Consider the following 15,583-nt stretch of genomic DNA (forward strand, 5'->3'; position numbering starts at 1 on the left):
CTTTTCTGTGGCGACTTCCAAGTTCAGATATTTTTGTGTTAGACTCAATTCTTTGCATGCTGTGAAGGGGAGCAGATGATATGTTTTATGATCCTGAAGATGTTGAAGACCCTGATGCCACTGTCCTGGAAGCTTGATTTCTACAAGATTTGACCTAGCTTTCATTGCAGACTAGGCCTATTTTTCTCAAGTTTCTCTTCAAGATCTCTCCTAAAAGGTGAGCCTGTAATGACAACTGTGCTACCTCTAGATATCCCTGTTGAAGTAGAAGCTTGAATAACTGAAGGCGGACGCAATGGAAAGGTAAAACTTGTTGTTGAGGCCCATTATCTTCAGGTTGATTTTCATCATCATTAGGTCTGTTTTGGTTTTTCACAGGAATATAGTCATGGTCATTGAATATATTTCTGTTAAAGGGAATGATGCCACATTTCAAATACAATCACAGGAACCTGAAGAGTGGCACATCTGGCATAAGTCCTTTTCATGAGTTCTCCTACTTGGTAAACTGTCACAGCCCCAAATGGATGATTTTCCATCAAGGTTTCGATTTCCTGGTTGTAGTAGGCTTTGAAGGGACCCATAAATGGTGCGACAAGTGGCTGTAACTTATGGGTTGTGTGCGGAGGTAGGGACACGATGATAACCCCGTGTTCTCTGGCCAAATGGATCACACGAATGTTTCTCAAGCTCATACAGAATCAAAACAACACGATTTTTTGGGATTGGTTGCGTAATGTCAACGAAATGTTTGAACTAGAAGTGAAAATATGTATATGGGTCCATGGAATGGACGACAACTTGTGACAGTTCCTGGAGGACAACCATTCAGCAATTCAGCCTTCATGTTTTTGCGAGGCAAAACTATTAGAGGTGGAACAAACAATTCGGCAACGTTCATGCATGTCACGACTGTCATGAGAGCTCCTCTTTCCTGGGATGAAAGTGCTCCAACTTGTTTTTTTTCCCCTTAGCGCCAATAACCTTTGGTCGTCGACTTTGGTCAACTGTGATCACCGTTTCGTCAACGTTGAATACCTTTCGTAGGACTGAATCCTACCTTTTCAAGCTTGGGTTGTAGGACATCAAAAAATCCACCGACATTTTCTCGTGAAAACCCCTTGGCTCTTGCTAATGAAACCGACTCCGGTGTTCGCAGAGAAATTGTAGGATGCCATTTTAAGAAATTTTGCAGGCATGTCTTTCCTACCGCCCCTTTTGACAAAGGAAATGAATGATCGATATCGTTCCTAACATCCAAATGAAATGCTAGTTGCCTTACATAAGCCTATCTTAGTCCGAAATATCTACTCCATGATATCCATGATTCTGCAATATTCCACTAATTGCTCCTTCAACTCTTCCCCCAAAGCACATATTCTTCCCAATTTCATATTTATTAGTGCCTGGACATCTTTTTTTTTTACATAATCCTCGAGCGTTGATCGCGGAACTTTGTATATTTTTTAAGCTTTTAAGTAGCCCATGCTTTTTTCTTTAATTGCAGCTACTGCCAGCATTATGGATTCTGTATTTCATTTTTTCCATTACCGGTGCTTTCTTTTGACAAATACATCTGTAAAATAAATGTAACGTACGAGAGACGATGTAACCCTAATATCGGATATCCGATATTGGGAAACCACAGACTATCCGGTTTTAGGAACCCAAGCATAATTAAGTATAACGCGGTATAATTTTCGAACTAACACGATTTTAACACTGAATCATAATAATTTCGAATATGTGAAGCATTAACTTCATGACTATGTACAATACAAACATAATAGTTGCTTACATTTGGCTTGAAACAAGTGATGCAGTGACTTCTGTAAAATATTGTTCACCTCGGCTCACACAAAACACCCGCTTGACACTCAACCATGCTTTCTACTACAACGAAACGCACGCTGACCTTGTAGACAAGCAAGGGGAAGAAGTAACTGCACTCACAATTAGAATCTAGCAATTACTGGATGAGAACCACTACTATCCGATATTAGGGAACCATCCGATATTCGGGCACTCTCCCCTATACTTATATCCATTTACACGATCTGGAATTGTACATACATGTTTGGTACTGAACTTATACCCTTTTGCACAACTTCTAGATGAAGACACGTGTAGACCTGTAAAACCGTACTTAACATTTACTGGCAGTTTGGCAAATTTACTGTATCACATAGCAAAAATAACAACATTTTTGCATATCTGATGTCTGCATATATCATTCGAATAATTCATGTGCGGTACCAACATTATGCAAGAGTATGGCATAATAGCTACATTTTTTAATATCGAAGTATCCATTGAGAATTGATGGACAAATGGTTCCTGTATGCAAAAAGTGTTTCTTAGAAATGTTTGATGAGACTATCTCTTCCTTCTAAATCGATACTGTGGAAATTCGAAGGCAGTAAGTCGCACAGTCTGTGAACAATTATTTCATGAACTGAATCTAAAAATCAAGCATCCCAAAATACTCGTAGATACATATCACACATGTGATAACCTGAAGATGAAATTGAATTGTTTATCCGGAGATGGAAAGACAGCAGTACAAGCGTCCCTATTGCAATATCAAGATCTGGCTGATATAGCATATCTTGCAACATCTACAGGCAAAGAATATGCAATCAGTGGGTTATTATACGATTCTGTATCAATATCTCAGGTTATTTCACATCTGAATGGAATGAAGGTGATAATGCCGGTGAATTGAGTCCAGAGTTCAACACTGATAGTTACCCATCATTTTCTCATAGTGAACTCTTGTTTGGAGGAGAGTGAAATTCTCTTTTATCTTGAATTATTATACCTCGAACTGAGTCTTTTAACAATCAGCTGCAATAAGCAAAGAGGAAGTTATCTTTTCCTATGATCAGGGATACAACCTGCACATGAAACACTTCATGATATTATAATAGGCACAATAATTATTATACGATTCAATTTGTGACAAACGTATTGACAAAGTCACATGTTATGTTATAACATTTGACTTACATCAATGTTTACAGACACCAATGTTGAACACTTCTGTTGCTTTCTACAAGCGTCAAATTTGGACTTTTAATTTGACCGTACATAACTGTAAAGACGGACAAGTCACATGTTTTATGTGGAGTGAAGTTGATGGTGACCGGGGGAGCTAATCAAATTGCATCTTGCATTTCAAAATTTCTCTATAATCTGCCTTTCCATGTGAAACATGTAATGGTGTATTCAGACACATGAGGGGGGGACAAAAAACTTTGACATGCTGACTATGTATCTGTTCTGAAAAATCATCCACACTTTGAAACATTGAGTAGCAAGTTTTTTTATAAAAAGCCACACTCATATGGAGTGCGACTCCGACCATGCCTAAATTGAGGGAAAGAAGAAAAATTGTGACATAAAAATCCACATTCTTCATGACTGAATGCAGCTTGTACGACTTACAGGCAACAAGAAGCCATTCAACGTGATTGAAATGAATCAGTCAGACTTGCTTCAGTATCACTGGTCTTCTGTGATTTTGCTACTGAATAAAAACAAATATACCAACCCTAAATCTAGTGTGCTGATTACAGATCTGAAGTCCGTTCTTTTGTATCACGCCACAAGTTTAAAATAGTAACATTTTTAATGTTACATTTTAATAGATTTAGATCCATTTCATTTATTTTATTGTGATTTTGCTACTGAACAAAAACAAGTGTACCAATCCTAATTTGAGTGTTCTGATTACAGATCTCAAGTCTGTTTTGTCTGTCACGTCACAATTTTAAAGTAATAATATTTTAAATTTTTAATTATGACGTGTGACACTACGCTCAGGTCAAAACTTAGTGTTCTTGAACTCGAAGCTTGGGACACATTTGTACTAGTGTCAACTAGGTTTTTAGGAAATTATCGAGCTGATAATTATGCTGAGCTAGTATATAACATGCTTAGAGCATTTCAGAATCTAGGTTGTTGCATGTCTTTCTTGTAGACCATTGTATTCTGACTTATTCAAAGATGCTCTCGAAATGAAGAAAACCACAGAATAATATGAAAGATCTCTCTGCAAAATTATGAAGTGGTTCAAATTTACAAAGGTTGTTGACATGGTATTGTTTAAAGAAACACTTGACACATGAAAAGATTTCAAGACACTGAATGTCAGGCGAAGAGGACAATCACGTAATCTACTCCAGTTACCTGTTTCATATCAGGACCCTGTACCAATTTCTTGTCAAAAGAAGAACGATTTATTGGACCTGCTACCGGTTGTTCCAATTATATTTCATTCCTTTTACATTGCACTTCCAACAACCTCAACAGTACGAGACATCCATCCTGACACAATTGAAGAAGTCGATGAAGATTAGTGATTTTGATAATGTTAAAGAAGTAGTAGTAGGGTTTAAGAAGGGCGCGTCAGCTACTATGGCTATTTGCGCCCTTATCTAAAATTCTTAATGTAACAAATACATAAATAATATAATAATCAGAGTGCTAAAAGAACTAAAAAGCGTTGTCACGATAAAACGAGGCACACAAATGCAGTATACATAAGGTGATTTCTACAGAATCATAAAAGTGAGCAATTCTACCACACTAGGTGGTATTCAAGACGAACAAATAAAACAATAAAACTAAGGCCACCGAGGATAACTTGTCAATCATATTTTAAAACCATAAAATTTTATAAAATATTCGGATGTATAAAGTCCGAAATGTCAACAATGTAAAATCAAAGATAAAACAACAAATGTAACCTCCGGATGTAAAGGGTCCGGAGGATGAGTAAAACGGATCAATAAAAAAATAAATCACCTTATCCAAACCTGTATTTGATAAAAATCTCAGAACTGCATTTGCACAATTAAAATCATTTCCAAGAGTGTCACGTAATGTCGGCCGAATTCCATATTGCCTCCGTGCATGGTCATATTTCCTGCAAAAATGTTAAAGAAAGTGCTTATTAATTCTTATTGTGTATAGTTTGAAAATGTTATCTTATCATTCCTTAGGTATACTGAGGCAGATACTATTTTGAAAATAACATTTTATTGACATTGAAACATCTAATACTATTGGTGTTATGAACTGTAAAATTTACTTTCTTCTTTAACTTTGCTTAATTTTTTTTTTTTTTTGAAAGCAGCTGTACAGCCATTTTGAAACATTTGTGTAATTTTTAATAGTCATTATGTTTCATAATATGAGCTTTGCATGTTTATTCTGTAAGAAATATTTCGGGGTAAAAGGAGATAAGTTGTATGTAAGTTTGTGTAAAGGGGGGGGATAAGTTGTATGTAAGTTTGTGTAAAGGGGGATAAGTTGTCCAAACTTACTATAATATAAAAAACATTATGAAAATATTGAAAATAAGTAAATGTTTGTAATAGAACTTGAAAAGCATTAAGCGAAGGACAAAATGACCAGAGTACATTGTAAAAAGAAACACACTGAGATTTACAGATTTGTTGCAAACTTTGTTTTTGCATTTCCTCAAAAGTTAATTTTAAGACTTATACCTCTTTACCCGGGCACCACAGAATTATCTTCTATTAGTAAAGTTCTTAAGCCTATTTTTAAATACGTTTTTGGTTGTTGGTAAAGCCTTTAGTAAGTCTGCAGGTAAAGCATTCCAGTCCCTGATAGTACGATTGAGAAAAGAAAACTTTTCAGTGTCCGTCCTCTGTCTTCTTTCCCTCAATTTATGTGAGTGGTCGTTCCTTGAAGAGTAATTTGGCGGTTGCAACCTATTTTTTATTTCTCTCCTGGCAGGCTCACCTCTGTATGTTTTAAACAGTGCGCATAATCGAATTCGCGTTCTCCTGTCCTTGAGTGTGTCCCATTTTAATGGTGAATTTTTCCGACAACACTTGAGAGCCCGTTTTTGAATCTTTTCCAGTGTCTTAATATGTTCTAATCTGTAAGGATCCCAACATGCAGCACCATATTCCATTACTGGACGTACTAGTGATTTATATGCAATCTCTTTGGATTTATCAGAGCCTTTTCTTAGTACTCTCATCACAAAGTGTAACGCTCTCCATGCTTTTCCCGCTGTGTCCGTAACGTGTTCCCCCCCCAGCCGAGATCGCTGCTAAATGTTATTCCGAGGTATTTACATTTGTTAACTTCCGGAAAACAGGGCTGGTCATCAAGAGCGAATTCTACTCCCTCACGGGGAGCCATATGACTTCTCTTCTTTCTCTTTCTTCCCTGCCCAACACCGCGCCGAATTGATGCCGTAACGGAAGAATATTAAGCATCCCCGTTTAGAGTTTGGATTCACTGGTTGAAAACAATATCCATTGATTAAAACGTTTTGAACACAATGTTTAAAACTATAAGATATTAATTTTTAAGTCAACAGAAATCTCTATAATGTTTATAATTTATTCTCTGTTAATAATAAACAATGTTTAAAACTATATACCGATAATCTAACCATGTCTTTTTTTTCTCCGTACAAGTAATGTATTTTATCCTACTCGTTTACAATATAAAATCCTGTTTGCCTTGTATTCAGACCTTTATAAAATTTACAGTTATGAATTTACAGTGGTGCTCCTGACTTTATGGAGCAAAACTTTAACTTTTTTCCAAACAAACATTATTATTATTACGGAATTTTTGTAGGATATACAATAATCTGAATGCTGATATCTACATGCAGGCTTACCAAGTGAAGCACGTTTTGTTATATTTATAAGAAATCAAATGAAAAAGGATTTTAAGATGTTTAAAGTATAAAATATTCTAGTCTTTTTTTTTTCTACAAACTTAGCTTAAAATTTAAAAATCAGGAACTGAGCTATAAAATAAAATATTGAAAGTACACCAGAGGTACCAATTTTTTCTGTTGTACCACTGAGTCATTAAACCACGAAACACCACTTCTACTTCATGAAATGTTCTGACTGTTGGGTGCATGGAGAAGAAATGCAAGTTTGGCAGCCTTGTCTGTGGTACAAGTAATCATTCAGTCATGATCACTTGCTCACAGGGGCGGCTTTAGTGGCAGTGCCATCATTACCAGAACACAAGAGAAAAAAGAGAATTAATATTTTCCGCGCAAAACCGAAGAGAAACAAGTTACGCTTGTACTTGCAAACTCTACCGCCAATATTATCGTTGCCGCCAACCACGTTGTAACCAGTGTTTGCAGCATGGATCTGAGTCAGGCACTACGTCCAATAAGAAATATATTGGGATGCGCGCGCAATTTTCATCTCCTCCCGTCCATTTCAGCATCTAAAAATGTGCCAGGCACAGAATACCGCTTTCGTTTTTAAATGCGTGCATAGCTCTATACTAACCCATTTACTATCTCACTCTCTCACCTCGCACTCTCGTCTGTTTTCCCGCTTTGTCGGAATAAGTTTCTTAGAGAGAAGGATGCAAAAATAAGGTAATAAAATCCTTGCCGGTTTCTTAAAATACCTTGTTTAAGGATGATTTTATTTCAGTATATTTCTAACTGTAGTGCGAAACTGTAAGCCTGTGAAGTGTTATCGTGTTACGTAAGTTGTGAAGAAATCAGTTATCACTTCATTAAAATTTCCGCTTTCAATATTAAGAAATTATGAAAACTAAATTCCTGTTAAATAATTTACTTACACGGTGTTTAAATATTCACTAAAAACAGCAAAGTGCTAAAGTTAACATATCTGCCAATTCAACTTGGATGTTTATTGTAAAAAAAAAACAACTGGTTGTGTGGATGAGATATGGAGAAGTGTTCTTCTGTTTCCCGAGTGTTCTGTTCCGAGGTGAATGTAACTAGTCAAAAGGGGTTTTAAAGATTTACTACACTTAGGGCTAAAGGGTAAACTAAAACACAAAAGTCAAAAGTTCGTATGAATAACGTCTTCAGTTTGTCTGTGCTGGTTAAAGAAAATATTGAAATTCAGTTAAACTTACATTACAGACTCACGATTGCAAAACACAAGGAGCAAGTTGAAGAAAACAGATATGTCCTGAATTTAATAATAAATTGTATAAAATTTTAAGCAGCAGTAAATTTAAAGGGGCGTCTGTACTGCCTATCCCAACAATGTAAATTTCATCTAATTTAGGTGCACTTTTCTCAGGACTTACATAAGATACATATTTTAAATTTTTAGGGGTTATTCTTCAAGTATTATTGTATGTAACAGGCTAAAATTACGGTCTTTATCTTTTATTAAAACACATTTTCAATTTTTTTTCACCAAATTCAGAGTACAGACACTCTTTAACAAGGTACGATAAATCCGACGACTTAGAATGCAGGGGCGTGTTTTGTGAATTAATTCACTTCAGTTCTGAGTTAGAGATAAAACTTAAAAAGTTAAAAGAGCACTTAATCAAGTCAAAAGCATTTAAGGGTACTTCTAAACTCATTCAAAACGAGTTGCTTGGCTGCATGTAGAAATTGTACTATGTAGAAATAAAAAAGAACTAATGATTATTTCATTGTTTACCATACGACAGATGTTTGAATTCTTCCCACTATTACGTTACGAGCCACCGGCGTAGCTCTGTCGGCTAAGGCGTTTGCCTGCCGATTCGGAGTTGCTCTCGGGCGCAGGTTCGATTCCCGCTTGAGCTGATTACCTGGTTGAGTTTTTTCCGAGGTTTTCCCAAATCGTAAGGCAAATGTCAGGTAAACTATGGTGAATCCTCGACCTCATCTCGTCAAATACTATAGCATTATCACCAATCCTATCGACGCTAAATAACTTCGTAGTTGATATAGCGTCGTTAAATAACCAAGTAAATAAATAAATTACGTTACATTATTGATGGAATGTCTGTCTATTAACCGACAAATGCGTATTTTTCCTATAATATGTCTGGACTTTGTGTACAGCTGTATACATTTTGGTGACTTTAATAATAATAATAATAATAATAATAATAATAATAATAATAATACTAATAATAATAATAATGTCATTATTGTTACTATTTATTATATACATAGGCCAAATAGAAATGATCAGGACGAAATTCAAATACAAACTGCTGAGCCATACATATCGGAACGCACACTTTCTGAAGTCGAAATTGCGATAGAAAATCTGAAAAAGTACAAGTCTCCAGGTATTGATCAAATTCCAGCAAAATTAATACAAGAGGGTGGAAGGGCATTATCTAGCGAAATTTATAAACTTGTACTTGCAATTTGGGAAAAGGAAATTGTACGAGAACAATGGAAGGAGTCCATAATCGTACCTATTTTTAAGAAGGGGGACAAGACTAACTGTAGTAACATTCGAGGAATATCACTTTTGTTGACGTCGTACAAAATTTTGTCGAATATCCTTTAGAAAAGATTAACTCCATATGTAGATGAAATTATTGCGGATCATCAGTGTGGTTTCAGGCGTAATAGATCGACTATTGATAAGATTTTTTTTTTTTTTGTATTCGACAGATATTGGAGAAAAAATGGGAGTATAAGGGTACAGTACATCAGTTATTCATAGATTTCAAAAAGGCGTATGACTCGGTTAAGAGAGAAGTTTTATATAATATTCTTATTGAATTTGGTATTCCCAAGAAACTAGTTCGATTAATTAAAATGTGTCTTAGTGAAACTTACAGCAGAGTCCGTATAGGCCAGTTTCTATCTGATGCTTTTCCAATTCACTGCGGGCTACAGCAGGGAGATGCACTATCACCTTTACTTTTAACTTCGCTCTAGAATATGCCATTAGGAAAGTTCAGGATAATAGGGTTTGGAGTTGAATGAGTTACATCAGCTTCATGTCTATGTGGATGACGTGAATATGCTAGGAGAAAATCAACAAACGATTAGGGAAAACGCGGAAATTCTTGTTGAAGCAAGTAAAGCGATAGGGTTGGAAGTAAATCCCGAAATGACTAAGTATATGATTATGTCTCGTGACCAGAATATTGTAGGAAATGGAACTATAAAAATTGGAGATTTATCCTTCGAAGAGATGGAAAAATTCAAATATCTTGGAGCAACAGTAACAAATATGAATGACACTCGGGAGGAAATTAAACGCAGAATAAATATGAGAAATGCATGTTATTATTCGGTTGAGAAGCTTTTGTCATCTAGTCTTCTGTCAAAAAATCTGAAAGTTAGAATTTATAAAACAGTTATATTACCGGTTGTTCTATATGGGTGTGAAACTTGGACTCTCACTTTGAGAGAGGAACAGAGATTAAGGGTGTTTGAGAATAAGGTTCTTAGGAAAATGTTTGGGGCTAAGAGGGATGAAGTTACAGGAGAATGGAGAAAGTTACACAACGCAGAGCTGCACGCATTGTATTCTTCATCTGACATAATTAGGAACATTAAATCCAGACGTTTGAGATGGGCAGGACATGTAGCACGTATGGGCGAATCCAGAAATGCATATAGAGTCTTAGTTGGAAGGCCGAGACGTAGGTGGGAAGATAATATTAAAATGGATTTGAGGGAGGTGGGATATGATGACAGATACTGGATTAATCTTGCCCAGGATAAGGACCAATGGCGGGCTTATGTGAGGGCGGCAATGAACCTCTGGGTTCCTTAAAAGCCAATAAGTAAGTAAGTAATTAAGTAAGTTTATAATTATCCTTATCTCTGCCACTAGGCATTAAATGTTTATGAGCCGCTACTGCTTGCTCACTAATCGATATTCAGCAGTGCATCATAGGAAAGTAGAAATTCACTTATTCAGTTTGATTGGAAATGTGTCTTTGTATTTCTGTTGTGTAGTTTAAGTAATAAATGGTAAATCCAAAGTATTAGATGCTTTAAGCATGCTGTCTAAATATTTAGAAAAGCGAAATTATGATCATGGTTGAAAAAAGTGTTTATTTAAAGTGTTGGAAAGATGTGTACAATTGGCTTGTGCCCACGTGGAATAATCCTTCCTAAGCTCACAATGAACCACAAGTGGTCAAACAGCGGGAACAGATGTCCCACTGTTTTAGAAATGAGAAATATAACATTGTATCAATTCAAAACTGGACTGTGTAACTTTTTTATAGTATTGTAAAAAATTACATTTCATTGTTAATAGATGATAGATCTTCAGTGAAATAGCTATAACGAATCAAACACAGGTAAATTTGAAAATAATATTTTTTATGAAATTCACCATTAATTTTCAAAAATGTATTTTTCTTTTAGTTAGTAGAATATTAATTTTATGAAAAAATAACCTTATTTAATTTAATAAACAGTGCGATAAACTTAAAATGCCTTAAATGCTGGTTTCCCTAAATTTTCTAAAACAAACTGGAATTTCGCTCATTTTAAAATAACCATCTGGCAACCCTATGTATAAAACATGTTTCATATTTAAAAAAAAAATATTAACTTCATAATTTTCAGCAGTTAAAAGATTAATCAACTCAAAAGATCATATCATAGAAGATGGGAGAGTCTCAGTGTGCAAAATATAATTCCTGAATATCCAAAGAAAAGTTTCCTTTTGATTACTTACAGGGTATGACTATTTGTCTAAACACTTGAACAAAACTGGAATTTTTTCTTCACCACATTCTCCAATGTGCAGTCTTCCGAAATAAATCAGAATCATATGTCCAGCCCTTTCCTCTAAACCACACTGTGTGTGAAAAATGTAGGACAGCAAGTCAGTTAATGGCTTTATTGCCAAGAACTCAGCATTAGATAACATCAACAATACCTTTAAAAAAAACCCACTACTTCATGACACTGTTTAAAAAAGTATAAAAATAATTTTAAACAAAAAAATATGTTTTTTCATTTTATTAACAAAACTATTTTTTTTCCAACCCTGCGTGTACAAAATGTGAAGATAGTATTAGAATATCGTGTTGTTTAGTAGTTGACAGAACATTCAGTAGTTGGTTGTGTGTTATTCTGTTTCTCATCGTATTACCACCTTACTGACTGGGCTACGTCTGAACCTGATTCCTTTTTGGTTATAGGAGAAAGTAGAACTGAGGCAGAAATATGAAGGAGAGCACCAGTTGCGGCTCCAGCAGGCAAAGGTAAGTGATGAGCTATTACCATGATTACAGGTACAGTAATTGGACAGCACGAATAACTTTAGAATAGGCAGGCACACAGTTGCTAAAATGTGTTCAAATGGGCACTTAATTGAATGATAAATATGGGTACTCTATTATATATCACAACATAGTGACAGTAAGAGTACTGCTAATATCTGAAAGATTAAAAGTGTCATACCTAAGTGACAGGTCACTGATGACAGTGAGAAGGTTTGATTGGATAAGGTGAGGGGCTGGCTAAAGTGTGATTTATATGGTTCTACTTTATTTGCTTTGAACAAGCTTCCTTATTAAAATTTTATTAAAATTTTCTATTGTAGCTGGTTATTTATTTCACTTGCGTGTCATTTTGAATTCACGTTGACTAAAATTCCTTCAATGTCAAGTTGAACGTGTCCAACATTAACGCTCAGTCAAAGCGATTTTACTAAAAGCTTCTATGAAACGGGATGTCAGGACTTCACGGAATGAATCTCTGAACAACTGGTGAATACATCTGCCTTTAGTGCAGACACGAGCGGTGATATATGCAGGTTCTAAAAACATTTGATAAAACGCATGTGTCGCATGATGTGTTGTGTCCTTGTCCTGTGTAATTGGAACCTCGAATGCTAGTTCCTTAAAAAGCAAAAGTTATGTCCCCCGGGCTGTAGATAAAAAGAAATTATTGACTAAGCTTACAACTACTAAAGAAAAATATGTGAGAGATATGTTATTAAAATATTCCACTTTTATAAACAGTTAAGAAGTAAAAGAGAGATAGGACCGTGTAAATGTTTTGAGCTAACGAATTTCAAGCCAGATTTTTATTCTGGAAAAGCATCTAGGTAACGATAACAACAAAAGAAGCTAGCGAACAGCTTAAAATCAGCAACATATAAATCATGCTTGAGGGACGGGACGCAGAAGACTGTGACAAGATTACAGAGGATTAGATGAGGGGATTCAACAATAGGACAGACAGGCAGATCATACACGTTACAAAGAATACATTACAGCCATAACCAAATCACCCTGGGTCGTCATGTAAATAGCTGAAGAATGGATTATAAAGTATAAAAAACAGTGCCTTATTAATAGACATTGGATGTTTCGGAAAATGTCTATTTTATTTGAATGTTCATATTTAAGCACGAATCATGAGAAATGAAGCATTCCGATGAAGTTTTATCTTCTTTTTTTTTGCCTCTTTTGTCGTTTACGCCTTTTTACTTTAATATGTAGGCCTACTATTTTTTGGCCTTTTCTTCCTTTTATAATATATGTACCTTTCTTTGCCTTTTTCTTCATATGACTACTCACTAAACAATACTGCATTTATTTCTACTTTCGAAATTAAAAATTTGCATTCTTATAGTAGCCATAGATATGGGACACCCTGTTGCAATGCAGTGTTGTTTCTCTTACTCGGGAATCGACCTTGCCCTTACCCAGCACTGTTACCTGACTCCAGCACTGACTTTCCTCATTAATTCCTGGCTTATTTGCCTCATGAGTGGTGCCTTGTTGGTGTCACTTGTGAGGTTCAAACCTGTATTCGAACAGTTGACTAAACAATAACAAACATCTGTTATTAATCGAATACATGAAGCGTTCGATTTCCACACTGATAACCCGGTTTCGAATCCCGGCGAGTCGAACTATATTTTGTGATGGACAAACACGGTTCTTGCTGGTAGGACATCACGGCTCTTATTATTCTTACATTAATCATCGTCACACTTCCTTGTTGTTTCTTGTAACTCACATTATGGACGTGAAGTTGTGGGTGAATAAGTGCAAGTGAAACAAGTCCGTAGAACAGAGAAACTACCTTTCCAGTGTACTTTGTTAAGTTAGCTACTGACGGTCTAATGGATGTTCACTTCATGAATTATGGGTGATTCAATATAATTTCAATGCCTATTATTGCCCTATTTCTGTTGCTTTTAGAGCCTTTTTAGACGACTAAAATACAATTTTTTCAGTGCCTTAACTTCCGATGTCTACTTATTAACGTACATTTATGTTGTACTTAGGAAGACAAATACAACGTTGAACATAACTATACAAAAATGTTTCAATAGTTGTAGAGTAAAAAATAAAAATTCGAAAATATGTACCTGTTTTTGAGAAATTCGCTTAGCAAATCTGGACTCCATATTCGATACAAACCTATTGACATCGTTTATTGAAGAGGAGTTAAGGCGAATCTGTAGACCCAACCATGAGCACAGGGTTGGCTTGTGTTAAACAATACATTTTGAACGAAGTGTTGAAAATTATTTAAAACAGGGCTGGGCATCAAGAGCGAATTCTACTCACTCACGGTGAGCTATGTGACTTCTCTTCAACCTCTTTCGTGCGTGTCAAATATCGCGCAGCATTGATGCCGTAACGGATGAATATTAAGCGTCCCCGTTTGGAGTTTGGATTCGCTCCCTGTGCCCAGCCCTGGTTTAAAAATATTCTTTGATTAAAACGTTTTGAACACAATGTTTAATTTAGTTTAGAGGATTATTTTACGATACTTTATCAACATCTTAGGTTATTTAGCGTATGATTGAGATGAAGGTGATAATGCCAGTGAAATGAGTCTGGGGTCCAGCACCGATAGTTATCCAGCATTTGCTCATATTGGGTTGAGGGAAAACCCCGGTAAAACATCACCAGGAAACTTGTCCCAACAGGGAAACGAACCCGGGCCACCTGGTTTTGCGGCCAGGCGCTAACCATTACTCCACAGGTGTAGTCTGACAGTGTTTAAAACTGTATTATGATATTAATTTTTAAGTCTACAGAAATCTCTATTATGTTTATTATATATTTCTCTGTTAATAATAAACAGAGTTTAAAAGTACCATAATCAAACCATGTCACTTTTATTCTCCGTACAAGTTATTTATTGTATCCTACTTGTTTACAATATAAAATCATGTTTGTCTTCTATTCAGGCCTTTATAATATTTACAATAGTGAATTTACACTGTTCCTCCTGACTTTATGGAACAAAACTTTAACTTTTTTCCGAACAAACATTATTGTTAATAAGGAATTTTTGTAGAATATACAGTGCAAATAATCTGAATGCTTATATCCGCATACAGGCCGCTTACCATCTGAAGCAGGTTTTGTTAAATTTATAAGAAATCCAATGAAAATGTATTTTAAGGTTTTTAAATTACAAAATATTCTAGTGCTTTTTATTTTTCTACAAGCTCAGCTTAAAATTGCAGTACGAAAAACTGAGCTATAAAATAAAGTGTTGAAAGTACACCACACGGTACCAATTTTTTCTCTTGTACCACTGAGTCATTAAAGCACGAAGCGCCACTTCTACTTCATGAAATGTTCTGACTGTTGCGTGCATGGAGAAGACATGCAAGTATGGCAGCCTTCTCTGTGGTACAAGTAATCATTCAGTCATGATCACTTGCTCACTAATAATTGATACTCAACAGTGCATCATTAGAAAGTAGAAATCCGGATGTTCAGTTTGATTGGAAATGTGGTTTCGTGTTTCTGTTGTGTAGTCTAACTAATAAATGGTAAATCCAAAGTAACAGATGTTTTAAATATGCTGTCTAAATATTTAGAGAAGCGAAAT

General features: G+C 35.5%; 1 protein-coding gene across 1 annotated transcript in view; it reads left to right on the plus strand.

Moving 5' to 3' along the window:
* Nucleotides 1-15,583, plus strand: part of LOC138692581 (ankyrin repeat domain-containing protein 23-like) — a 68,962-nt gene that overhangs the window by 13,455 nt on the left and 39,924 nt on the right. Inside the window, exon 4 of the mRNA XM_069815578.1 lies at nt 11,914-11,976. Coding sequence (XP_069671679.1) covers nt 11,914-11,976 — 63 coding nt within the window. The remainder of the gene's footprint in view (nt 1-11,913; nt 11,977-15,583) is intronic.

This window comes from Periplaneta americana, chromosome 17 (assembly GCF_040183065.1).
Source record: "Periplaneta americana isolate PAMFEO1 chromosome 17, P.americana_PAMFEO1_priV1, whole genome shotgun sequence".
Taxonomy (NCBI): Eukaryota; Metazoa; Arthropoda; class Insecta; order Blattodea; family Blattidae; genus Periplaneta; species Periplaneta americana.